The 25,250-nt window shown below is 53.3% G+C and overlaps 1 protein-coding gene across 22 annotated transcripts; it reads left to right on the forward strand.

Annotated features, from left to right (window-relative positions):
- Positions 1–312: 312 nt before the first annotated feature.
- On the forward strand, positions 313–23,769 carry LOC125119176 (USP6 N-terminal-like protein). 22 transcript variants are annotated; one of them, XM_047766023.1, is made up of 21 exons: positions 313–1,635; positions 5,355–5,509; positions 6,249–6,397; positions 7,411–7,539; positions 8,408–8,541; positions 9,481–9,630; positions 12,163–12,309; positions 13,372–13,495; positions 16,110–16,180; positions 16,634–16,710; positions 17,522–17,588; positions 17,791–17,871; positions 18,084–18,191; positions 19,985–20,033; positions 20,348–20,529; positions 20,738–20,858; positions 21,543–21,637; positions 21,813–21,878; positions 22,301–22,400; positions 22,635–22,787; positions 23,072–23,769. In XM_047766023.1, the coding sequence occupies exons 9-21, from the start codon at positions 16,118–16,120 to the stop codon at positions 23,515–23,517; spliced, it is 1,608 nt and encodes a 535-aa protein (XP_047621979.1). In that variant the 5' UTR covers positions 313–1,635; positions 5,355–5,509; positions 6,249–6,397; positions 7,411–7,539; positions 8,408–8,541; positions 9,481–9,630; positions 12,163–12,309; positions 13,372–13,495; positions 16,110–16,117; the 3' UTR covers positions 23,518–23,769. The 22 variants fall into 22 exon arrangements, with proteins under 22 accessions (XP_047621979.1, XP_047621988.1, XP_047621981.1 ...); XM_047766032.1 differs by having other exon boundaries at positions 5,355–5,391; XM_047766025.1 differs by lacking the exon at positions 313–1,635 and adding an exon at positions 10,542–10,690 and having other exon boundaries at positions 2,736–5,509.
- The last annotated feature ends 1,481 nt before the right edge of the window (positions 23,770–25,250 follow it).

Genomic DNA, 25,250 nt, shown 5'->3' on the forward strand with positions numbered 1-25,250 from the left:
AAATTCAACAGCAAAAAAGCCAACAGCCCAATTTAAAAATGGGCAAAATATCTGAATAGACATTTTCCAAGGAAGATGTACAAATGGCCATCAAGCTCAGGAAAAAATGCACATCACTGATTATTATAGAAATGCAAATCAAAGCTACTATAAGATACTACCTCACACCAGTCAGAAAGAAGTCCACAAATACCAAATGCTGGAGGGGTTGTGGAGAAAAGGGAACCCTCCTGCACTGTTGGTGGGAATGTAAGCTTGAACAACCACTATGGAGAACAGGATGGATGTACCTTAGAAATCTATACATAGAACTACCATATGACCCAGCAATCCCACTCTTGGGCATACATCCAGACAAAACTTTCCTTGAAAAAGACACATGCACCTGCCCTGAGATTGTCTAGTCAGCCATGTCCTCTGCAAATGGGGAGTTTGATTCTTCTCTCCCAGTTTGTCTGTTTTGCTTGCTTTTGGAAGCAGCTGGGTTTCTTGGGGCTGCTGTGCAGGGGGAGCAGACTTGCTGGGTCATGCCCACTCCAGGGAAAGGCTGGGGCCAGAGTTGGGACCTGCCAAACCTCCATCCAAAGAGAACACAGATGTGGCATCGTGTCACCTGCAACACAGGGCTGGTCCTTTTCTGCAGTGATCATGGTGTGGCTGGCTCCCCAGATGGGAAGAGATGGTGCCACTGTATGGGCACCACAGGACCAGATTACTCAGCCTTGGCGGCCAGCAAGTGAGGGGCCTGGACTCAGTCCAAGAGCTGGTGGAGTTCAAGCTAGAGAGAGATACAGAGACAGAGAGACAGATGGACAGAGAGAGACATGGACAGAAGATGTGGTGGCAGAGGAGGTCCTCTTTTGTGACTCTGTCCCTTTGCAGTGTGACCTGGGGTGGGACTTACACTGACCAGCTATAACAGAGCTCTGGACACAGATCGAGTTCCCACTACTCACCCACCCCAGCTGGGTCTCAGCACTCCTGAGGCATCAGGTTTAGGACGCCTCCTGGGGCCACAGCAGGTGTCATCCAGTACCTGGTAGGGGCAAGTAGTGCAGTTCCTTTGATTTTCATTGGCACTTTCAACTCTGTAGGGATCAGAAAATCCGAAGTGGATGATGATCACACATGGCAGTGAACTGGATGTATCTTTGTAGCATCCTCTCAGGACCCTGGATGTATCTTTGTAGCATCCCCTCAGGACTTTCCAGCCTGAGCCAGTCTGGGAACAGTCAGAAGAGTGGAGCTTGGGCCAGCCTCCCAGTGCTGGTCATTGGCAGGGCAGAATATGCAGAGGGATGGAGAGCCTAGTGCCTCTGCAGGGACCAGGCAAGGTGGAAGGGGGCCAGGCACTCTGGTTGCCTGGCCCCACAGGCTTCGGGGACCTGCTTGTCACTGAAAAATCACGTGTCCTGAAGAGGCCCCCAGACTCCCCTCACTCTCTCCAGAATTTCATGGCATCTGGTGGCCTGGTGGGCATCACTTGGTGCACATCACTTGGTGCACATCCATCTGGCCAAGACCACAAATCGCTTTCTGCCAACAACAAGGCTCCCACTGCATTCAGCGAGCTCAGTGAAAACTAGCAGCGAGGCCACATCCACTGGACCCCTGGGCAAAACTCTCGAGCCTCAGGTGAGCAGGTGGTTCCCTGCCTCCTCCATGGCTCATGGGGAGTTTTCACCCACCACCAGGCCCCCAAGTTGTGTGCTCATCTGCATGCTCATGGACTCCAGGCTTTTTGGAAGGACCAGCTCCTGGGCCCTCTTCAAAACTCTTCTCCTGCCACTGACTCAGCCTATTCTGCATCCAGCCCCATGAGTTCATGACCCACTCATGGACCTGCAGTGTCTCTTGTCACCTGGTTCAACCACACTGAATCCACTCTTCTCCTGAAATCCACTTGAGCTACATCCCACATGCCTGTTGATGTAGTCACTCTAAGTATTTCTAATTCCCATTGTGAATCCTGCTCAGGCCTGTGATCCATTGAGAAATGCATCTTTGTTTCCAAATCTGTGGGTTTTTAATCCATCAACAAGGAAGTATGGAGGGCACCACAGAGAAGTCACTGTGTTCTGGGTCTGAAATACCCAAGAGGGCCACTCCCCACTAAACTTGTATATTTTTGGCTATACATGTGTTTTGTTTTGTATGTTTGTTTTTGTTTTTTGTCTTTTTAAGGCCACACCTGCATCATATTGAAGTTTCCAGGCTATGAGTACAATTGGAGCTACAGCTGCCAGCTTATGGCACAGCCACGCCAATACCAGATCTGAACCACATCTGCAACATATGCCATAGCTTGTGGCAATGCAGGAATCTTAACCCACTGAGCAGGGTCAGGGATCAAACCTGCTTCCTCATGGATATTATTCAGGGTCTTAACCTGCTGACCTACAATGGGAAATACCTACACATGTGTTTTCTGAAATGTGTTTGTTTTTGCTTTTGTTTGTTTGGCCATGTCTGCAGCATGCATAAATTTCTGGGCCAGGAATCAAACCTATGCCACAGTAGCAACCCAAGCCCCTGCACTGACAACACAGAATCCTGAACCCCCCCCCAAAAATGCCAGCCTTACCTGCATTTAGGTAGAACTTATTTTTTTTTGCTTAGAATCACTACTTTCAAAGAGTAAGTGAGGCTGTTTTACAATTATTGTAGTGACTGCCATACTGGGCTTTATTTTTAATGTCTTACTTTACATCATTTGCACCTCATCTTTCTTTTTTTTTCTGTGATATAATCATGAAATCTATCCTTTTGACTTTTGCATGCACAGGACAGGAGCATCTCTAGAACTGATGCTTTCTGCCACACATGTTTAAACTGATTTCATTCTGGGGCCTGTGCTCTGTGTCCAGGAGCTGTCCAGGGCACAGAGAACTAGAACAGAGGCCACCCAGCCCATGTGAACTTAGAAACAGTGGAAATCAGAATATTTTAAAGTGGTTCATGGGTGCTGAGTGAAGAGAAAACTGGAGCAGGGGAGTGGGAGCAGGGCTCCCTGAGACATTGTCCCAAGGAAGGTGGTGATGGTGGGTGTGATTGGTAGGGTATCCAGGCCTGTGTGGCTGCTGTTCTAGGGGCAGGATACAAGTTAAAGGGCAAGAGCCCAAAGCAGGAGGACTGGCTGAGCAGGATCAACCCATGGCCATGGTCAACCTCAGTTCTCCTCTATTTCCTTGACAGTGGGGGACCTCATCTGACACCCTTAGGGGAAGAGGCAGTGAGTTGATGCTCCAGGATCCCCAGCCACTCAAGCCTTGGGAGCTGGGCAACCACTCCTGCTGACCCATGCGGGACTGAACTTCCCTCATGTGGTCGCCATATCCAAACCCCGGCAGCCAGGAGGGTAGGTGATGGGAAGGGCTGTGGATTCCTGGCCTGCTGGACAGTACTGGACCAGTGCCCATACCCCTCTGTACCCTCAGCACATACCTAGGTGAGGGAGGGAGGGAGAATGGGCAGCAGCCATGCCTGCTCCACCCCATGCTGTGGGTGAAAGTGATGAGTTTCCTGTGTGCAGGGTGGGTCAGCTGGGCCCAGAGGAGGAGCCAGATGCCCACCCACACAGCACATTTGCATGATCACATGCAGAAAGCATACATGTGCCACTGTCAGAGGCAGGGCTAGAGGGGGCACCTGTACCAGGTGACTTTGCTGTAATCCAGGCCACCAGCCCTATGGGCTGGCCTGGGTCCACCAGTGGCCTTAATCACTTTTTTTTTTAACTTATTTTTTTTAGGGCCTCAGGTGTGGCATGAGGAAGTTCCCAGGCTATGGACTGAATCACAGCTGCAGCTCCAAGTCTATGTCACAGCCAGAGCCAAGCCTGAAACCCACACAAAAACTTCTAGGAATGCTGGATCCTTAACTCACTGAGCAGAATTAGGGGTCAAATCCACATCCTCATGGATACAAGACAGATTCATTCCCAATGAGCCACAATGGGAACTCCCAGGTTGCTATACTTTAGGAGGCTCTTGGTGTCAGTGAAGCTACAGAGGCCCCCACAAACCCACCCCTCCCTGTAGGAAGGTGACTATGCAGCCTGCAGACCCCACCCCAGGCCCAGACAGGAAATTCTCAAGCCCACCACCATCAATGTCCACTGCCTCCATGGACCTGCTTCTCCCTAAGTGGATGACACAGATGACCCCAGGGAAAATGTCATGCCAGCTCTTTTGAGGCCTGCTTGGGCAGCTTTAAAAGTTCACCTGCAGAGTAACTAAGCAGCAGTAGCTAGAAAAACTGGAAAAAAATGTTCAAGAGGGGAGGCCCTGGCAGCTAAGAAGATAAACCTAATAGAAGGCTAACATACATAGGAAAAGTCTTGCTAAGTCAGACAAAATCCTAGAGGCTACTTATAAAAAGGGACAGGTTCAAAACACACAGAAGTCAAGTATGTGCATGGGGGCCCCTCAATGAAGTAAAAGAAAATTTGAAACTGAAAAGACATTTGCACTTCTAAAGTCCTTATTGAGTGAGGAATTTCTACAGATAAACTTTATAATGGCAAACAGCTGGGAAATGATGTGACATATAGATCACAACACAAAGGGAGGAGAGAGAAAATATGCCTATTGACCTCACTACTAAGAAATATGCAGATGGAGCGCAAAAGCCCTGACAGCAGGCACTTAGCTCAACAGCTTTTAAGGTCAGAGCTGGGAGGAAAGGTCTGAGGGTCAGGAGGTCTGAGAGAGTGAAGCTGGGGTCAGTGGAGCACCACAAATACCCTTATTTATAACCACAGGCAGAGGTGACTGACAGGACCTCCACATGGGGGAGCAGCAAGGGCCTGGGGCTCCCCCTGGGCTCCTGGGTATTTGCCAAATGGAAAGACCCGAGAGCTCCAAAATAAGGACCTTTAATAAAATCATGATAGATCCATAATGCACATGTTGCACAGCCACTGACACTGGCCCCAAGGTAATGATAGTCCCTAGTGTTGGTATAAGTGCAAAAGCTCTGCAGTGTCCTGTGGGCAGGAACAGAGCACGACTGTGATACCACCCCCCGCCAAGGGGTGCTGGACACCTGGGGAGATGGGCCAAGGGACAGTGGGACAAGGCCAGGCCTCCTGGGGGAGATCAGTTTGGTCACAGGACCCTCCCCAGAAGGCAAGAGCTTCCAGGTAAGGGGCTCAGGGCTGATGCTGACCAATGAGATGGCCCCTCATGGATGGAATGGCAGTGACATCATAGTTCCAATGCTGCCTGGCAGCCACTCTGCTTCGTGTCCGAAGGCAGTTGGGAGCCCTTGTGGTCTCTGACCTTCTCTGGAGATTGCCTGTCTATCCTGTTCTGACCCACTGTCCCCCTCATCCACCTTGTCATTGTTTCTAGAGGAGAGGCGCACCTGCAACAGCGAGAGCTCAGAAAGGTGAGCAAGAGAGGCACCCTCATCCCTAATGGGCACCTTGGGCACAGAGGCCACTTGGCAGGTGACCCCCTTCCCCATGAGCTGTGGCTGAGCTGACACCAACACTGGAGCACAGAAGGTGAGCCAGGGGGATGCAGCCCCTCAGGGAGCTGAGGGGTGCCAGCTGCAGCCACAGCGCCCAGGCTCATGAAGGTGGCCAAGGTCAGAGCTTAGATTTCTGGAGTGGGGAAAGGGGGTAGGTGAGAGGAAAATGAAGATGAGGATAAATGGAGGTGGGAGGGTGGGGGCAGGAGGAGGTGGTGCAGGGAAGAAGGAGGAAAGATGAACAGTGAAGGAACAGGGCAAGAAGGATGAGCAGGAAGAGGACCAGCACAGAAAGGGGGAGCAGGAGGACAGGAGGCCAAGACCAACCCAAGCCAGTTCCTTGAGAGTCATGTTGGGGTCCCTGTAGATGTTTTACTTGAGTGATCCCTTGGTTTGATGCTCAGACCTGGGGAACCTCAAGGTACTGATTGAGGCCTGTGTGGGAAATCACTGGCCTGATTCAAGACTCACCACAAGAGCTTACTGTTCACATCAGTATTCTCCTGACACTGCTAACAAGCAGTGGGAGAGGAGGAGTGAAGGAAGATCAGGGTTCAGGGACAGCTGGTTGTGAGGGTCCAGGTGCCCAGTTCCACTGCATCCCGGCCACCCTCCCCTGCGTGGAGAGACGACCCTCCCCAAAGGAAAGTCGAATTTCGGGCCAACGGTTCAGGGCTGCTCCTGGCCAATGGGTGGGCTCCACTGTGGGTGGAATGGCAGTGACCCCAGAGTTCTGTCTGTTGCCTGGCACCCACTCTGCTTCCTGTGCCAAGGCAGTTGGAGGCCCTTGTGGTTGCTGACCTGCTCTGACGCTCGCTTGCCTGCCCGCCCTGCTCTGACACACCTGATCCCCACACCTTCCTGGTTGACTTATTATCATTTTGAGAGGAGAGGCCCATATCCAACAGTGAGAGTCAGAAAGGTGAGCATGAGCTGCACCCTTGACCCTATCAAGGCCTCAAGGACAGAGAGGCCACTGGTTGGTGCCTGGACTACTCAGGTCTGGGCCTGAGGTGACAGGGACCTCCAGCACCAATCACTGAGTGTGTAGCCCACTCAGGGCTCTGTGGGGTGTGGGCTGCTGCCAGAGAGCCTGAATCCCTGTGAGGAGCCTGAGGTGAGAGCTCAGAACCCTGGCCCAGAAAAGGAAGAGGGGGAGAAGGAAGGAGGAGAGATGATGCAGGAAGAGGAGGAGGAGGTGGAGGAAGGGAGGTCTAGCCAAGAAGAGATGAAAGTAGAAGGGTGGATACAGGAAGCTCAAGAGAGGAGGTGAATTAGGAGGAGTTAAAAAGACAGGAGTGAGAGCAAGAAGAGTAAGGATGAAGGAAGTAGAGCAGAAAGATGGAGGAGGAGGAGAAGTAGATAGAGGAGGAGTAGATGGAGGAGGGGGAGAACTAAACAGGACAAGACGGATGGATGGAAGTGATGGATAGAAGAGGAAGAAGGAGAGGTGGAGGACCAGGAGGAGGGGAAATAGGGCATCTATGCCAGCCTAGAGCAGGTGGCACTGCAATCTGGATGAGGTTGCTTCAGTGGTGCAGTGAGCCCCAGGTTTGATGCTTGGACTCTGGGAACCTCAGGGAGCTGTGTGAGGCCTGGGTGGAAAGTCTCTGGCCTGATTTAAGTCCATTGGCAAGGGATTAGTGTCCACATCACTACTGTCCTGGAACCCCTAATAGGGAGGGGGAGAGGAGAAGTGAAGAAAGGCCATGGTTTCTGAGGGGCTCTGTGCCCGGGTCCATTGCCTGCCATACTACAGCTGGCCCAGTCACCTTCCACTGCCAGCTGACTGCAGTGTCCCTGGAGAGGATGACCTCCATGGTTATGAATTCAGTGCTAACACTGACCTCTGACCTTGGTCCTATTTTGGGTGGATTGGCAACAACCTCCAAGTTCAACCCTCTGCATAGCACCCTCTCTGCTTTGTGTCCCCAGGCAGTTGGAGGCCCTTGTGGTCTCTGACCTGCTCTGACACTCGCCTGCCCTCCCTGTTCTGACCCACCGACCTGAACCTGGGTCCATTTGTACAGCAGAGACCAGCTCTAACAGCAAGAGGCCAGAAAGGTAAGAAAAACCTGCACTGCATACTGACTCTTGGGGACAGGGGCAAGCAGGTCGGTGACTTAGTCCTCCCTGGTCTCGGCCAAGATGATGCCAAACCCAGCCCTGACCATGAGCCAGCTGCGTGCAGTCCCTTGTGTCTCCAAGGGGTGAAGGCTGCTGCCCACAGTGCCTGATTCCATGTGAGGGGCCCAAGGTCAGAGTTCAGAAAACTGACTCCAGGTGGGGGGCACGGTGGGAAGAAGATTAGACAGAGAGGTTTCAGGAGGAGATGAAGTGGAGGAAAGAGGGAGGGGAAGGGGAGGAAGGAACAAAGGAGCAGGAGGAAAAGTGTAGCAGGAGGAGGACAAAGGAGCAGGAGGAGATGGATGGATGGAGGCGGAGCAGGGGGTCCAGGCCAGCCCAGAGCCAGCTCTATGGGTTCCAGGAAGGGTCCCTGCAAAAGCCATGCCTGAATGAGCCCCTGGTTTGATGGTTGGACCTCAGGAACCTCAGGGAGCTGGGTGAGGAGGAGGTGGGAAATCATTGGCCTGATGCCAGTCCAACTGCAAGGGCTTAGTGTCCACGTCCGTATCCACTTGGCACTTCTGACAAGCAGTGGGAGAGGAGGAGTTAAAGAAGGGCAGGGTTGGAGGACCAGCTGGTCATGAGAGTCCAGGTGCCCATGACCAGTTCAGCCAGGCTCCACCTGCTCCTGGTCCCACTCCCCTGTGTGGAGAGAGGACTTCATACCAAAGGAACGTCATTTTATAGGTCAAGAGTTCAATGCTGCTCCTGGCCAAGGGGATGGCCCATTTCCACTGTGAGTGGAAAGGCAGGGATCCCAGAGTTCTGCACCCTGCTTTATACCCACTCTGCTTCACGTCACCAGGCTACTGGAGTCCCTCAGAGTTGCTGATCTGCTCTGACACTCACTTGTCTGCCCACCTGATCCTCACACCCGCCTGGTTACCTTTTTACCATTTTGAGAGGAGAGGCCCAAGTCCAACAGTGAGAGTCAGAAAGGTGAGCTTGAACTTCTCCCTCACCCACTACCAACACCTCAAGGACAGAGGCCACTGGTGGGTGCCTGCACCACTCAGGTCTGGGGCTGAGGTGACAAGGACTGCCAGCACCAACCACTGAGCATGCAGCACCCCTCAGGGCCAGAATGCCCAAGTCCCTTTGAGGAGCCTGAGGTGACAGCTCAGACTCCTGGCCCAGAAAGGAAGAGGGGGAGGAGGAAGGAGGGGAGAGAATCCAGGTCCTGGAGGAGGAAGAGGGGAAGGATGGGGAAGAAGGAAGGTCTAGCTGGACCAGAATTGGATGGAGAAAGGAGGAAGGACGAGATGATTGAAGAGGAGTATAAAATACAGGAGGGTGAGGTAGTAAAAGACAGATGGTTGGGGAATAGCAGGAGGAAGGAAGCGGAGGAGAAGTGGGGAGATGGAGGTGGATGGAAGAGAATGAAGGTGAGATGGAGAGGGGAGTGAAAGAGAAGCAGGGTGTCCAGACCAGCCCAGGGTCTGCTGTATTGAGTTCCAAATGGTGTTTCTTAAAAGTTGTACCTGAGGGAGCACCTTGTTTGATGCTGTGACCCAGGGAACCTCAGGCAGCTGCATGAGGCCTGGGTGGGAAATCTCTGTCCTGATTCAAATCCAAAGGCAAAAACTGAGGGTCCACATCACTATCCTCCCAGAAACCTCTGAGATGGAGGAGTGAAGGAAGGTCAGGGTTAGGAGACCAAGTGTTCCTGAGGGTTGATATGCCCAAGTCCATTGCCTGCCAGGCTACAGCTGCCCCAGTCACCTTCTCCTGAGAGCCTTGTACCTGGAGAGGATGACCTCCCTGGTTATGCGCTCAATGTTGACCCTGATCTCTGATATCAACTCTACTGTGGGGGGAATGACAGGGAACTCACAATTCTGCCTGCTGTCTGACAGCCACTCTGCTTTGTGTCCCCAGGCAGTTGGAGGCCCTCGTGGTCACTGACCTGCTCTGACGCCTGCTTGTCTGTCTGCCCAACATTCTCTGGCCTACTTGATCCCCCACCCGACTGGATACCTTGTTACAATTTTGAAAGGAGAGGCCCACATTCAACAGTGAGTGAGAAAGGTGAGCTGGAGCTGCACCCTCACCCCATACCAACACCTCAAGAACAGAGGTCACTGGTGGGTACCTGGATGATTCAGGGCTGGGAAGGAGGTGATAAGAACCTCCAGCACCAAGCACAGAGCTTGCACCTCAGACACCTGGCCCAGAAAAGGAAGACATGGAGAAGGAGGGAGGGAAGCAGATGCAGGAGAAGAGAAGGATGGGAGGAAAGAAAGTCCAGCTACACCAGAGTTGGATGTAGGATGAGGGAGGGAGGAGTGGTGAGTGAGGACGAGAAATGAAGACAGGAGTGAGAGAAAGAAGAAAAAAGATGGATGAAGTGTTAGGCAACTGATGGAGGAGGAAGAGTTAAAAGAGGGGGAGGACTGAGCAGGAGGAGATGGATGGTGCAAGAAGTGAATGGAAGAGGATGAAGCAGAGATGGAAGAGGATGTGGAGGAGAAGCAGGGGGTCCAGGCCAGCCCTGAGAGTTGGTCTTGGGTTCCAAGTTGAGTTGCTAGAAAGTATACTTGATTTACATCCTGATTTAATGCTGCAAACTCACTAGCCACAGGGAGCTGGGGGAGGCCTGGGTGGGAAATTGCTGGTCTAAATCTAGTCCAGTGGCAATGACTTAGGGTTCACCATGGAACCCCTAGGATGGAGGGGAGAGGAGGAGTGAAGGTAGAGCAGGGTTAGGGAGCAGGTGTTCCTAAGTTTTCATGTGCCCGAGTCTATCACCTGTCAGGCTACACCTGTCTGTGGTCATCCTCCCCTGCTGGGTTACAGCCCTGTCCCTGAAAAGGATGACCTCCTTCATTTTGGGCTCAGTACTGACCCTTACTTATGATCTTAGCCCAATATTGTGAGGAATTAGAATGAACTTGCAGTTATGCCAGCTGCCTGGAACCCACTCTGCTTCATGTCCCCAGGCAGGTGGAGGCTCTTGTGGTCACTGACCTGCTCCTGAAGCCTGCACATCTTCTGGCCCTGATCGAACCCACCTTATCTCCACACCCACCTGCTTACCTTCTTACCATCTTGAGAGGAGAGGCCCACATCCAACAGGGAGCATAGAAAGGTGGGCTTGAGCTGCACCCTCACCCTCTACCAATATCTCAAGGGAAGAGGACTGTGGTGGGTGCCTGGAGCACGTGGTTCTGAGGTTGAGGTGACAAGGACCTCTAGCACCAATCCCTGAGCATGAAGCCCCTTCTGGGTTCCATGAACTACAGGCTGCTGCCAGAGGTGCCCGACACCCTGCAAGGAGCCCAAGGTTAGAGATCAGGCTCTTGTCCAGAAAAGGAAGAGAGGGAGTAGGATGGACAGGTGAGGCTGGAGGAGGTGCAGGAGGATGCAGGAGGAGGCGGAGGATGGGAAGGTCTAGCAAGAGGAGAGATGGATTCAGGAGAAAAGGTGGATGCAGCAGGATGGAGGGAGAAGGTGAATAAGGGGGAGATATAGGGACAAGAGGGAGAGGAAGAGGAGACAACGTGAATGGAGGAGAGGTGGAGGATGCAAGGAAGATGGATCAGGAAGAGCATGAAGAGCAGGAGGAGGAAGAGGAATAGATAGAGGAGAGGGAGGAAAGGACTGAGGAGGAGGACATGGATGGATGGAAGAGGTTGAAGGACAGATGGAGGAGGGGGGAGGGGAAGCAGGGGGTCCAGGCCATCCCAGAGCAGGTGGTATTGGGAGCTGTGTGGGGTCTCTTAAAGGGTGTACCTGAGTGAGCTCCTGGCTTGATGCTTGGACCTGGTGAAATCCGGCAGTGTGGTGCGGCCTGGGTGGCACATTGCTGGCCTGAGTCAAGTCAAACTGCAAGGGCTTAGAGTCCACATGAGTACTTTCTTGGAAACCCTAAGTGGGAGGGGAGAGGAGGAATGAATGAAGGTCAGAGTTGGGGTCCAAATGTTAGTGAAGGCCTATTTTCCCAGGTCCCTCACCTGCCAGGTGACACCTGCTCCTGTCAAATTCTCCTGCCATGTTACAGCCCTGTCCCTGGAGAGGATAATCTCCTTGGTTATGTGCTTAATACTGACCCAGACATCTGACCTTTGTCCTAGATGGATGGATGGAGCGGGGAGCAGGGGGTCCATGCCAGCCCAGAACCAGCTCTATTGGGATCTGGATGGGGTCCCTGCAATGCTTGTACCCTACTGAGACTCTGGGTTGATGCTAAGTCCCAGGGACCTCAGGAAGCTGGGTGAGGACAAGGTGGTATGAAATAGCTGGCCTGATTCAAGTCCAATGGCAAGGGCTTAGGGTCCGCATCAGAATCCTCCTGGCACTGCTATCAGGCAAGGGAGAAGAGGAGTGCAAGAAGGGTTGGTGGACCAGCTGGTTACAAGTTTCTAGCACAGCCAGTCTCCATCTCCCCCTGCTGATGCTCCCCTGTGTGGACAGAGGACCCTCCCAGAAAAGAAAGTCACTTTTCAGGTCAAGAAGTCAGTGATGCTCCTGGCCAGTGGGATGGGCACCATATTGGTTGGAATGGCAGAGACCCCAGAGTTGTATCTGCTGCTCTGAACCCATTCTGCTTCCTGTCCCCAGGCAGTTGGAGGCCCTTGTGGTCACTGACCTGCTCTGATGCTCACTCACCTGCCTGCCCTGCTCTGACCCACCTGATCCCCACACCCGCCTGGTTACCTCGTTACCATCTTGAGGAGAGGCCCACATCCAACAGCGAGAGTCAGAAAGGTGAGCAAGAGCTCTGCCCTCAGCCCCTACTGACACTTCAAGTAAAGAAGCCCATGGTGTGGGTGCCTGGACCACTCTGGTCTGAGGTTGAGGTGACAAGGACACCCAGCACCAACCACCATATGCACAGTCCCCTTAGGCCTCTGTGAAATGTGGGCTGCTGACAGAGGTGCCTCAGTCCCTGTCAGGAGCCTGAGGTCAGAGCTCAGAATCCTGGACCAGAAGTGGAAGGGGGGGAATAGGAGGGAGGGGAGAGGTTGTAGGAGGAGGAAGAGAATAGAGGATGCAGGCACAGGAGGAGAAGGAGGATGGGGAGGAAGGAAGGTCAAGTCAGAGGAGAGATGGATGTAGGAGAAAAGGTGGATGCAGGAGGATGGAGAAAGCAGGTGAGCGATGAGGAGCATTAACGACAGGACTGTGAGGAAGAAAATAAAATTTTGATGGATGGGGAGGGGGATGATGGAGGAAATGTAGATGGAGGAGGGAGAGTGGGAGGACCATGCACGAGGAGATGGAGGAGTGGGAGGTGGATGGAAGAGAATGAAGGTGAGATGGAGAAGGGGCTGAAGTACACTTTCAGGTCCAGGCCAGCCAACAGCCTCATCTACTGGGATCCAGGTGGTGTCACTTAAAAGTGTACCCATGTGAGCCACTGGTTTGATGCTCAGACCCAGAGAAATCTGGGAGCTGCTCTTACCTGGGTGGTCCATCCCTGGCCTGAGTCATGTCAAACCCAGGAACTTAAGAGTCTACATCATTATGTTCCCTGAACTCCTAAGAGGGATGGAGAGAGGAGGAGTAAGGAAGGTGAGGGTTGGGGGACCAAGCCTTCCTGAGTTTCCATGTGCCTGGGTCCATCACCTGACAGGTTAGAGCTTCCCCTGTCATCTTCCCCTGCCATCCTGTCCTGCTGGGTTACAGCCCTGCCCCTGGAGATAATGAATCTCTAGATATAGGCTCAGCATGAACTGTGACCTCTGCCCTCAGCCCTATTTTTGTTGGAATGACAGTGACCCAAGAGTTCTGTCTTCTGCCTGGCACTCATTTTTATCTTGTCCCCAGGCAGTTGGAGGCCCTGTGTTCTCTGACCTGCTCTGACGCTCGTCCATTTCTCCACCTCTCCCACCCCATCCCTGGGTGCATTTCCACCAAAGAGGCACAGCTCCAGCAGCGAGAGGTCACAAAAGTAAGTGTGACTTGCACTCTCACCACATACTGACACTAGGGGACAGGCCTCTGGTGGGAGCCTGGACTGCTCTGGTCTGTAGCCTAAGTGACAAGGACCTTCAGCACCAACCAACTGAAGATGCAGCCCACTCAGGGATCTGTGGTGTGTGGGATGCTTTCAGAGGTGCCTGAATACCTGTGAGGAGCCTGAGGTCTGAGCTCAGACCCTTGGCCCAGAAAAGGAAGGTGGGGAGGAGTAGTGAGGAGAGAGGATGCAGGAGGAGGAGGAAGAGGTGGACGTGCAAGGAAGCTGGATCAGGTGGAGAGATGGATGTAGGAGGTGGAAGGATGAATGGCTGGCGGAGGAGCAGTGGTTGGGGAGGAGGAACGTGGAGGACTGTTGCGGAGGTGGATGGAGGAGACACGGGCCCTGGGGAATGGGCAGAATGTAGCATTGAGACCATTGTGGATGAGTGTGGATGTTGGGGGAATGTGGAAAAGTGGTGTTGGGAGGTGGACATTAGGGAGACAGAGGAGGAGGAGGAGGTCAAGAGGGGTGAATGGAGGGAGGAGGAGCAGCACGGGGCAACTGCAGAGGAGGAGGTCTGAGTTCAGGCAACTCTCCAGGGCCCACTTGTTCCTCAAAGCCCCTTCTTTGGCCTAAATCCTAGAGGTTGCTCATCCATCCTGCCTGAGATCAGAGACCCCAGCTAGGTGAGCACATGTGGTCTGTGATCTGGGGTGGGGACATAGAGCCTCACCCAGTTCAGCATCCTGTCCCCCATCGTTCCATGTGTCATCTGACCCACAGAACCCAGCTGTGTTCCCCATTGGCTAGACCCTCTTTGTGTTGTCCCACAACAGATGTGTCCCACCACATCAACAGGGAAAATGAGCCACTTCCCCCTGTGACTTGTTCACAAGTGTGAACCTAGGGATGGTCTCATAGCACAGTGGCCACCTGTGGTCAAATATGTCATCCTGTCCCCAATCCTGCCCTCCTCCTGATAGGCTAGCACTCTACTCTGATTCACCAGCCAGAATCAGCTGAGAGTTAAGAAGAATGGAGCAGATGGGAGCCTCCTGTCCTAGAGACCTCTGGTCCCCACATCCCAATCTGCCTCCCCAGTGGGCACATCTGGGGTAGGGGCATGGTTAGGGAAGAGCTTACTGGGCAGGAGCAAAGGGCTGTTCTTGGCTGGGTGAGCACCTGACATTATTTAAACCTGTGCAACTTCCGCTCCCACCTTCAGAGCCTCTTGGGGCCCAGAAAGTGGGGAATCTGGCTCAGAGCTTTTTTCTTAAATTCACACATCAAATGCAATTGCTAAAGTGTATGACTGAGAGGTTTTTAGTGTATTAGCAGATCCATGCCACGACCACCACTATCTCCACCTTCCACTACCTCATCAAGTAAATCTCTTAGTATCAGATACTGCCACTCAGCCCTCCTGCAGCCCTGGGGACTGCTGACCTCTTCCTGTATCTCTGGGCGTGGCTCTGCTGGATCGGGCTCCTCCTTGGAAACTCAAAACAGGCAGTCTCTGTGCCTTCTTTCTTTCCTGAGCATCATCTCTGTCCACGTTGCAGCATGTGGCAGTGTTTCACTCCCTCTCTGGTTGAATGATGTTCCACCACATTCTGGTCATCAGGCCATCTGTCCAAGAAAACTTAGATGGGGCCCACCTTTTTGTTCTTGTGAGTTGCTCTGCTATGAACGTACATGTTTAGACGTCTGCATCCCTGTCTTCCTCTCTCTTGGGTTTATATCTGGGAGTAGAACTGTTGGGTCATGCGGCGGCTCTTCATTTAACTTTTGGAGAAAGGATTTGTTTTCCATAGACATTGCACCACTTTACAATCCTGTCAGCCATATAAGAAGTTTCCAGCTTCTCACATCCTCATTTAATCAGTAACATTCACTCCAGTGGGGAGAAGTTCAGCCCTCTGGTGGCTTTGATTTGCATACCCCTGATGCTAATATTGAGCCACGTCTCCTGTGCCTGCTGGGCTTGTTCTCTAAAGTTGGGTTGACTTTGGAGAAATATCTATCCAGGCCCTCTGCCCATTGTCTACTTGGTCCGTTTCTATAGTGGAGTTAGGAGTTTAGCCATATTCTGTACACCGGCCCCTTATATGAGGTCAGGTCATTCTCATATTTTTATGAATTGTGTGGGTTGTCTTTTCCTTGGCAGTGTCACTTGAGGTGCAGCTGCCTTAATTTTAATCAAGTCCAATTTATCCATATTTACTTTTTGTTGCCTGGGCTTTTGATGCCTAAGCAAAATGTGAGTCCCATGAGCCAGCAGGAGCCTCCCCACCTGGCAGCTGCCCTCCCCTTGGCACACCTGAGCCAGGAGTGCACCCCCATGTGCTGCAGGACAGCCATTTCCATGGACCTCTGGGCCCCCTTCTTGATCTCCATCATCTCATTGTGATAGGCTCTCCCAGGCTGCTGGGAGGGGTCTATTAAGTGGAAGTGTTAGGATGTTTGGGTTGTCACCTACCTAGGCAGCACGGTTTTCTCCCCTCTGATCAGATAGATGGGGAGCCTCCAACAGGGAGCCCACTTTAACCTGTTGGTGCTCTGGAGCTCTTCCATGAAGTGGAATATTATGATTTTTGTCTTGCAGCATCAAACATGGTGAAGCTGGAGACTCTGCTGGCCCTGGAACGAACAGAAATAGTGGCCAAGTATGAGCAGGTGAGGCCCCAGAGGGAGTGAAGTCACTAGGAGCAGGTGCAGCTGTGGCAGGGGTCAGAGACAAGAACAGACAGGGAGGCCTGGTGGGGACCAAAGCCAGGTAACAGGTGAGGCCCAAAGGGGCATCATCATTAGCAGGAGCAGGTACATCACCCAAGTGGGAATTATAATAGCCCAGGTGCAGACCACAGCCTGAAGGGGCAGGTGAGGCCCAGGAATGGAGTCACAGCCCATGGGGGCAGGTATATTCCTGGTAGGATCGGATCCAAGGTTGAGCAGGTGAGGCCCATGTGGGGACCAGAGGCAGCAGGAGCAGATGTGTTCCAGGCAGGATCAGAACAGGTAGGAGCAGGTAAGAGGCAGGGTCTTATGCTGGGCCTGTTGTCAGATGTTCCTTGGCGCCCAAGGACACCCTGCATGTAACTTCATCTCATTGCACCATCTGGGTTTCAGGGGCACCAGTCAGGGTCTCCCGCGGACCCGGACCCGTGGGATGATTCTGACCTCTCGTGCTACAAGGTCACCTACAGGTTAGTATTTTCACTATGAGTCATCTGGACACCCCCTCCCTCTCTCCTTGGGGAGGGTTGCATTTGGGGAATCAACTCTGGAGGCAGGACCCTTCAGCCTAGCTCAGGGCCTCTAGCCCTGGTGGCCACTGGGGACCAAGGTCCACAATAGACTTTTGACAAGAGTGCACAGGGGAGATAGTACAGGCAGAACTAGGGGATGGGCCAACATGGGCCTCAGCTCTGTGGCCTCCACATCCATACTGGGGAGAGCCCAGGGCATCCATCCAGCAGGGTCAGGGCCAGGCTGGTCTGCAGTGGCCCTACAGAGCGTGGCCACAGGGAGGGGGCACCTGGCCAACAAGTCTCCGAGGGCAGTGGGCCCAGACAGGGGGCCATGTGGGGACAGCACAAAGGGCAGTGAGATATTGCTTTAGAGAGATGGTCAGAGGACAGTCTTGCAGAACCTGGAAGCTCATGGGTAGGTGACAGAGGCAGGTGGAGTTTGATCCCTTGTCTGGTGCCAGGAGACACAGGGTAGGAGGCATGGCCCAGCCATGATGGGTGAGGGGAGACTGGGCTAAAGTTGCTGAGTCAGCTCTGGGAGAGGCTGCTCACCTGTCAGGTCAGGAGTGGGGGTGCACAGTGCAGAGGGGGTGGCCAGCCCCAGTGGAAGTAGGGGCTCCACCTGGGGTGCTGCAGTCTGCTCCAGAGCTGGCATCCTCCTTGGGTCCTCCTCTGTTTCTGGGTGTCTCTGGTTAAGATGGGGGGTGGCAGGGGCAGGGGTTTCCAGGCACCTGGTTCCCACAGCTCTACTTCTCCTGCCTTGCAGATGGGAACAGCCTGGCCTCAGTACCCAGGGCCTCAGCATCCATGGCCTCAGCACCCACAAGGCGAGGGTGAGAAACCATCTGTGCTATGCTGGTGGGAGGTAGCCAAGGGGTGTGGCTGTGGTTCCCTGCCTGACCCCAGAGCAGCCAAAGGGTCCTTGGGCTGTGAGGGGTCTGTGCTTTCTTGCCTCCTCTAAGATCATGGCCCTGAGTCAGGGCCACTCTAGGGAAGCTGGCAGCTTGGCTAACACCACCATGTCCCCTTTTCCAGCAAAGAGCCCAGGACATTAGGCGAGCCACTAAGTGGGTGAAGATGCTGAGGAACTGGAGTAAATACCAGGGCAGTCGAAAGGTAGAAACCTGAACATCCTGACCCTGAAGAGAGCTGCCCTGGGTCCCCTGGGGCTTCCCTGGCCACTCTGGCCCAGGACACCACAGGGTGGACCAGACACGCCCACGCCACATGTAGAGACCAGCCCAGGTCCAGGCAGAGGCAACTTCTCCTGAGCATCCATTGTGCCGGGTGTCACCTGCACCTGTTTTAGGGCCCCTTCTTTCCCGCAGATGCGCCGGCGAGTCTACAAGGGGATCCCCCCACAGGTGAGAGGACAGGCATGGTCTCTGCTCTTGGATCTGGAGAAGGTGAAGGTGGAGAACCAAGGGAAATACCAGGTATGGCCCATCCACCTGTGCCTCAGGGACCCTTCACCCATCCCCAGATTTCCTGGCACCTCCCAGGCTCACAGGCCCAGGGCCCACTTGTCAGGAAGTCCCTGCCCACATCCTCACTGAGTCCCCCCGGCCCAGTGCAGTCACTGAGTCCACAGATGGACAGGTACCACCTGGCTTCACACTAAGGCCTCCCAGAAACCTGAGGGGGACAGAGTCACACAGAAAGGAACAGAAGCCAGGAGGAAAGAGCAAGGAGACCCTCACACAAATCTTGGAAGGAGATGGCCAGACCAGATGAACACAGGCCTGACTAACTTGGGACAAGAAACAGGTCTCAAACCATTGACCCAGAGAGGTCCCTGCCCCCAGCCAGTTCCTGACACTCAGCCCCTGTCCCCAGTGTACCCGAGGTCCCACAGCCCAGGGTGGATGCTCTATGCACCTGGTTGAGCAGCATCATCAGGGGAAGTGAAGGGGGAGCAGGTGTGACAGTGGCCACAGGTGTCTGAGTTGCTCAATGATGGGCAGTCTGAGAGGCCCAGAGCATGGTGGACATCCACTGACACTGTGGGAAAAGAGCCAGCATCACACTCGGTCCTCATGCTCTCAAAAGGCCCTGAAAACCAGGCATGGGCTCCCTTTCTGGCCCTCTGCCTCACCCAGCCTGTATGTGGTGGGACTGAGAGGGGTCAAGGGACAGAGGCCCAGCTGCCCTCCCAGCCTCCCCACTGCCCTGGGACACCCACACCTGGGGGAAGCCTCCCAGGAGATAAGCCCAGGGCCAGGGTGGCAGCACTGTCATCCTGGACTGCCTTGTGTGGGCTGGGGGAGGAGGGAGGCTGTTGGCCTGGTCATTGTGTCACTATTGGGTGGGGGTCTGAGCCTTCGAGAAGCCACAGGCTGATCATCCACAGGCTGACGTCCCCTGCCCAGTGATGCTGGACACAGGCTGTGACCTGGGCACCCTTGTGACCCTACCTGGCTTCAGAAACAGGCAAAAGAAAGATTTCTCCAGAAAACACTTGTGTTGAACCAGCAGCACCTGCTCTGCTGTGGCAGTTGGTTGGAGTTTTAGGCTTTTCACCTCGCTATCCCCTACCCCTGACTCTACCCACAGAGAATGAAGGAGCAGGCCAGGCTCTACTCTCGGGACATCAAATATATTGACATGGACGTGAGCCGCACCTTCCAAAACAATATTATGTTCCAGGAGCGGTACGGCATCAAGTGAGGATGCTGAGCCACTGGTCCCTGGGCAGAGGGGCAGGGGGTGATGGCCAGGGGTCCTGGGGGAGGGGAGGCTCGAGGATGAGGCTGGAGCTGAGGTGGCAAGAGTGGGGCCTGTGCAGAGCACCTGCAGAAGTAAAATGCACAGGGCAGGCACCCTGAGGGAGGTTGGCTGTGCCTTCATAGGTCAAAAGGCCCCCATGGGGAGGGGAGGGTCCCTGGGCAGCAGAGAGCAGGCTGCACCAGGACGTAAGAGGATAGAGTGAGTGTCAGATGGGTCCAAATGTCACCTCATTTAGATCTTTGTCTACTTTTTTAGACCATCTGCATCATTTCTAAAAGTAAAGTGGGATGGAACCTGCAATTCTATCACCCCATCCTACATTAGTGATCCTTACTTTTTTAGACCATCTGCATCATTTCTAAAAGTAAAGTGGGATGGAACCTGCAATTCTATCACCCCATCCTACATTAGTGATCCTTGCTCCATCCAGTGTTCCACACACACCACACACTTGACCAGTGGAAGGCTATGTTTATAGCGAGCCCCATTGTCCCCTTTCCAGGCAGCAAGCCCTCTTCAATGTGCTCACAGCTTACTCTGTCTACAACACAGTGAGTACCCACCCCTGGCCAGCCATCCCACAGTGGCCCTGCTTCTTAAGTGGCCTGTTGGCACCAGTCAGCATGCCAGCTCCAACAGCCACAGAGGTGATGCAAGGGGAGCTCTGCTGTCAAGCTGACATGGATGGCTGGGGTGCAGACCCCACTTTTAGGACAGAAATGGCACATTATGCCTAGGCTGTGCCAGCCCGTGAGCTTGGGAATGTTTTATAGAAAGTTCACATGGGCCTAAAAAGCATTGCTATGGTGGTGACACTTGAGTTTGAATCCTGAAGATGCCATTTCATGAACCAGAGTCTTAACAGGGATGAGAGTTCCCAGCAACCCAAACTCCTGCGTGGCTCCCTGGAGGTGGCTCCGCACCCCACCTGCACTTTCCAGAATATTCCCTCAAGGAGCACCAGCTGAGATGACCACACAGGATGACCAAAGTGGGGTCTGCGGCTGCTCCACCACCACCATGGCCCTCCAAGCCCCACATATGCCTGTAAGCAACCCCCACCTGCCCTCATGGCAGGACCTCCAAACCTTGCTGGTCCTCAGCACCCGGCATGCCTCGTCTGAAAAAGGGGGCCATGGGATGGTGCCCAGGCACAAATGGGAGCCCATCCAGTAAGTAGCTGAGGAGCAAGTGCCAGGGAGAGGGTGGTGGAGGCCTCCCAGGGGGTCCCTGCAGCCATATCTGACTCTTGCAGGAGGTGGGCTACTGCCATGGCATGAACCAGATTGTCGCCATCCTGCTCATGTTTCTTAATGAGGAGGATGCTTTCTGGGCACTGGCCCAACTGATGGACAACAAAAGACATGCGATGCATGGTAGGTGACTACCCTGGAGAGCTGGATGTGACTCGGCGACAGGAGTCTCCCTGCAGAGTTCCCCCCAGCTAACAGGGACTGGCTTGGTCCATCTCCCCATCAGCAAAGGGCACCAGCTCCCCCCACAGCCCTCTGTGTCCCACAGCCATGGCCCTCAGCCCTGTCCTTGTCCAGACCACACCATCCCTGCTGGTCTCTCTGCCTCTCTTCTGCCACCCACCAGGCCACCTCCAACCCCACCCCAAGCCCCTGATCAGAGGAGGCCCAGGTGGCAGTATCTCCCTGCTGTACCCCCTCCCCCCGCCTGACTCTCAAGCCCAGGAAATGTTCATGCACACCCCAACCCCCATCCCATGGGCCACACAACCTGCCCCTCAGTACTGGGGTCCTCATCCCCTTCTGCAGCCACAGTGGGGAGGGGCTGTGCCAGAAACAGAGGCCTGCCTGATGCTCAGCACTGAGCACCTGCCAAGCTGGGCCTCTGTGAGCAGGTTCTCAACCCTGGGCCACCCCAAGCCTCAAAGGCAGTCAGTCATGTCTGGGAAGATCCATGTAGCCAGGCTGGGGTGGGCCTTGCACACTGGAGTCACTACCTGGGGAGGAGGCCTTGGGCTCCCAGGACACACAAGCCCTTGCCAGGCTCACCTCTGACTTCCAGTGGGGGCGGTCCTTGGGGCTTCTCAGGCTTCTTCATTCCGGAGTTCCCGAAACTTCAGAGATTGCAGGCCCATCATGATAAGATTCTGGAGAGGACTCTCCCCAAGCTGAAGAGGCACCTGGTGAGTAGAGGCAGCCCTCAGAGAGCCTGGCCTGCCTGCACTTTCATCTTTCTTGTCCTGGTGCAGCCAGGTCTGAGCTGGGATCCACTGGTTGAAGGGGGTGCCTGCACAGGGTCCCCAGGCGGGGAGGACTGGGGCCATTCAGGCCAGCCCTAAACATTCTTTCCTCTGTCAGGACAAGGAATACATGTACACAGAAATTTATACTAAGCTGTGGTTCCAACATTGCTTTATTGACCAGGTAAGTGTACCCAGGGAGACTAGGTCCCCAAGAGGCATCCCCCCAGGCAAGCCCAGAGCCCTGGGGAGGGGGCATCTGGGGTCCTGAGGCTGAGCCATCTTCCCCTGGCCTCCTGTAGGGAAGGCTGGGTCAGGCTGGGGGGAGGGCAAGCATGTGCCCACACTGCAGTCAACCCCAGGCTCCTCTGAATATCTCCTGCAGAGCATGGGGCTGTCTTTTGTCCCCAGGACAGTGGAGGTACAGGCCAGGCTGGCTGGGACCTCCTCAGTCCACTCAGTTAAGAGCTGTAGGGCTCTTTTGGAGGCAGCCTGTGGGACTGCAGAACCCAGAGGCAGTGGGAGCTCCTAACCTGTGCTGGGACACCCCCCCCCCAACTTCATGCCCTGCTCAAACCGCCCTTCCTGGGCCTGCTGTCCCCACAGACACCTTTCTCACTCACACTAAGACTATGGGATGTATACATCCTGGAGGGGGAGCGAATGCTCACAGCCATGGCCTATACAATCATCAAGCTGCACAGAAGTGAGTAAGCCTGAGCCTGGGCCACTCAGGCCACAGAGGAGGACCAGCCAGGACTCAGGCTGGTCAGGGCCCCTGGAGAGGTGGCAGGAATGGGGCTGGCTCCTGGTTGTGGCACTGCTGTGGCTCTCCTGGGCCCAGCCGATCATGCATGCTGCCCCCAGGGAGGGACCCCAGGGTGGGGGCTGAGCCTTCCCAGTGGGGGCCGTGTTGGCTTGATGACATCCCCATCCCCAGAACACCTCCTGAAGCTGCCCCTGCAAGGCCTGTATGAGTTTCTTCAGGACAAGATCTCCGGGCCCTGGGCCCTAGAGGATGATGCAGTGATCAAAAAGCTACAGGCATCAATGGCTGAACTGCACAGGAAGAATTGGGACCTGCCTCCCCCAGGTGGGCTCAGCAGGGGTCTTCTCCTGATTCCCCCTCCAGGGCCGTGACCTGTGGAGCATCCCAGAGCCTTCCTGTTCACCCTGTCCACCTCCTGGTCTGCTCTAAGGCTTGGCTGGCAGGGGTTGGGCCCCAGGGCAGCCTAAGCAGATGCTGACCCTAACCTTACCCAGCCTGAGGGATGGTCTTAGGGTGAGGCCAGGGTGGCCATTTGGGCCACCAGGAGGCCCACCCTGCACAGACAACGCAGCCTGGGGGAGATTCTGATCCGGTGTGCTCACTTCTAGCAAAACCTGAGGAGTTCCCCACGAGGACCCTGGGCCTGGAGCGATCATCCCTGGAACCCAAGCCTTGCCCAACCATTACAAGCATAAAGGAACTCTCTGTAGAGGACGGGCCTGACCTCCCTGGCCCACCTGCTAAGCACCAGCAGCCTGGACCCTCACACGGCCAGGCCTGCCTAAAGGCTGAGGAACACCAGCAAGAGCGGGCCATGGTACCACAACTCCGTTGGAGGGCCCGAGAGCCACCACGTCTGGCCTGCCCATTTCCACCCCTGGACATACCTCAGGACCGGATGTGGCCGTGGAGATGGGCTTCTCTTCCCAACATCCCCAAGAACTATGAGTGTCCCCTCAAGTGGCCAATTGATATAGGATTCGAGCCCGAGTGTTGGGACCTTTGCCCCTCAGCACGGGCCAAGGTCGCCCTCAGGGCCACATTGCAGGCCTAGCCCTGCAGTCCCACCAAGGCCCCAGCCACAGGTCCTGCCCAGGCCCACTGAACACGCAGCCACGTGGCCCAGGACACCCCTCCTGACCCATAGCAAGTGCAGCCAATGCCCCTCCCAGGGCCGTGATCAGCACGACCAAGATAGGATACGTGATTTCAATTGCATTACAAATTGTAATGCTACTCCATCGTTTTGCAAATGACTCTCTGACATTATCTATGACATAAAGGGCATTTGTGATGAAGTTTTTGACAAAAAATCCAGTGACTTCTAGGATTTGTCTTTCAAATGACATGCATCTAGCCACTTGTAGCATGAAATTATTGAATCCCAAATCCCAGTGTCCACCACAGGGTGGCAGAATTCATCTTCTGCCACAGTCATCAGGCTGCAAGTATTTGTGGAGCAGACACTTCCAAAAACATCTAAGCATTCCTATAAAGGAGCTCTAATGGCACTGTACCAATAATTTCCCACTATAAATCTCCTAGAGCTAGTTTCATTTCTTCTTCTTGTTACTATGATGCAAAAATGGTAGTGGTGAATTTGGTAGGGTTTGCAGCATGTCTCTAATGACCTTAGACCATGTTATTTCCAGAAACTGGCCTAATTACGTCAAACCCTTTAGTTTGGCTAAACAAGAGTTCTATTTGGCTAATTCTATTTACCACAGCTTGCATAGTCTCCCAAGCTTCTCTCTTTGAGACAAAACTATTATGAAGTTGTCAATATAATGAATTAACTTACTTTAGGTATGGTAATACATAAATCTTTTTTAAAAAGTATGACAGTATGCTAAATCTATATCTTTGGGGGAAAAGAGTAAACCTATACTGTATTCTTTTGTATAGAAAAAGTAAACTATGCCTGACAGTTCTTTGTTTCTAAAAGTTAATCTGGAAGCATAATGTATGCAAATTGCAATTAATTTTTAAAAGAGTAATGAGTCTTTCTAGAAGACAAAACGAATTATAATGTTAGAATTAGAATCATATCCTGGCTCAGAAATACATATCGAATGCAAATGATTAACAAAACATGAATTAGCCAATTTCACAAAGATATATTTAGAATAAGGATATTTCAATATAAAATATGGAATCCCTGCTGTGGCACAATAGGACTGGCAGCACCAAGGGCACAGGTTCAATCCCTGGCCTGGCACAGTAGGTTAAATAAAAGATCCTTTGTTGCCACAGCTGTGGAGTAGGCTGCAACTGCATCTCAAATATGACCCCAGGCCTGGGCACTCCATATGCCACAAAAAAATATGTTTCAATTAGGATCATTTTAGTTGTAAATGAAAGGAAGGTCAAATGAAATTGTTTTTAAATGTAAGGATATTTGTTGACTGGCTTATGTAAATACAAACTCCAAAACCTGGGCAGCCTCAGAATGCATTGATAAAAATGATCAATTATACTATAATAAAATCCTTTACTTTTTGTATTCTTATCCCACTTGTCAGTATTGAATTTATCTTAAATCTTACAGCCTGAGCACTAGAAGGAGTACAATCTGTAATAATTCAGAGAAGAGCCTCTTTCTATGACACTGGCAGAGGTAATTGACCCTGAATATTAGGTGGAAAAGGAGATGCTATAACACTGGTGTTGGGAAGAATATTTTTTGAAGAAGTGATTAGACCTTGTATGGTAAGGTTCTGGACTAGACCTCCAGCTAAGTTACAGAGATCAGTTGAGCTGTGGGTGAAAAGTGAAGCCAGGAAGAAA

This window comes from Phacochoerus africanus, unplaced genomic scaffold (genome assembly GCF_016906955.1).
Source record: "Phacochoerus africanus isolate WHEZ1 unplaced genomic scaffold, ROS_Pafr_v1 Scaffold_173, whole genome shotgun sequence".
In the NCBI taxonomy this organism is placed as follows: Eukaryota; Metazoa; Chordata; class Mammalia; order Artiodactyla; family Suidae; genus Phacochoerus; species Phacochoerus africanus.

What these genes read in the sequence shown, in the direction of transcription:
- LOC125119176 (XM_047766023.1), top strand. Translation starts at nt 16,118, where the DNA reads ATGGTGAAGCTGGAGACTCTGCTGGCCCTGGAACGAACAGAAATAGTG. An exon ending in TCAGCACCCACAAGGCGAGG is followed by an intron (nt 17,589 to 17,790) that starts GTGAGAAACCAT and finishes CCCCTTTTCCAG; the next exon opens with CAAAGAGCCCAGGACATTAG. An exon ending in CAAAAGACATGCGATGCATG is followed by an intron (nt 20,859 to 21,542) that starts GTAGGTGACTAC and finishes GGGGCTTCTCAG; the next exon opens with GCTTCTTCATTCCGGAGTTC.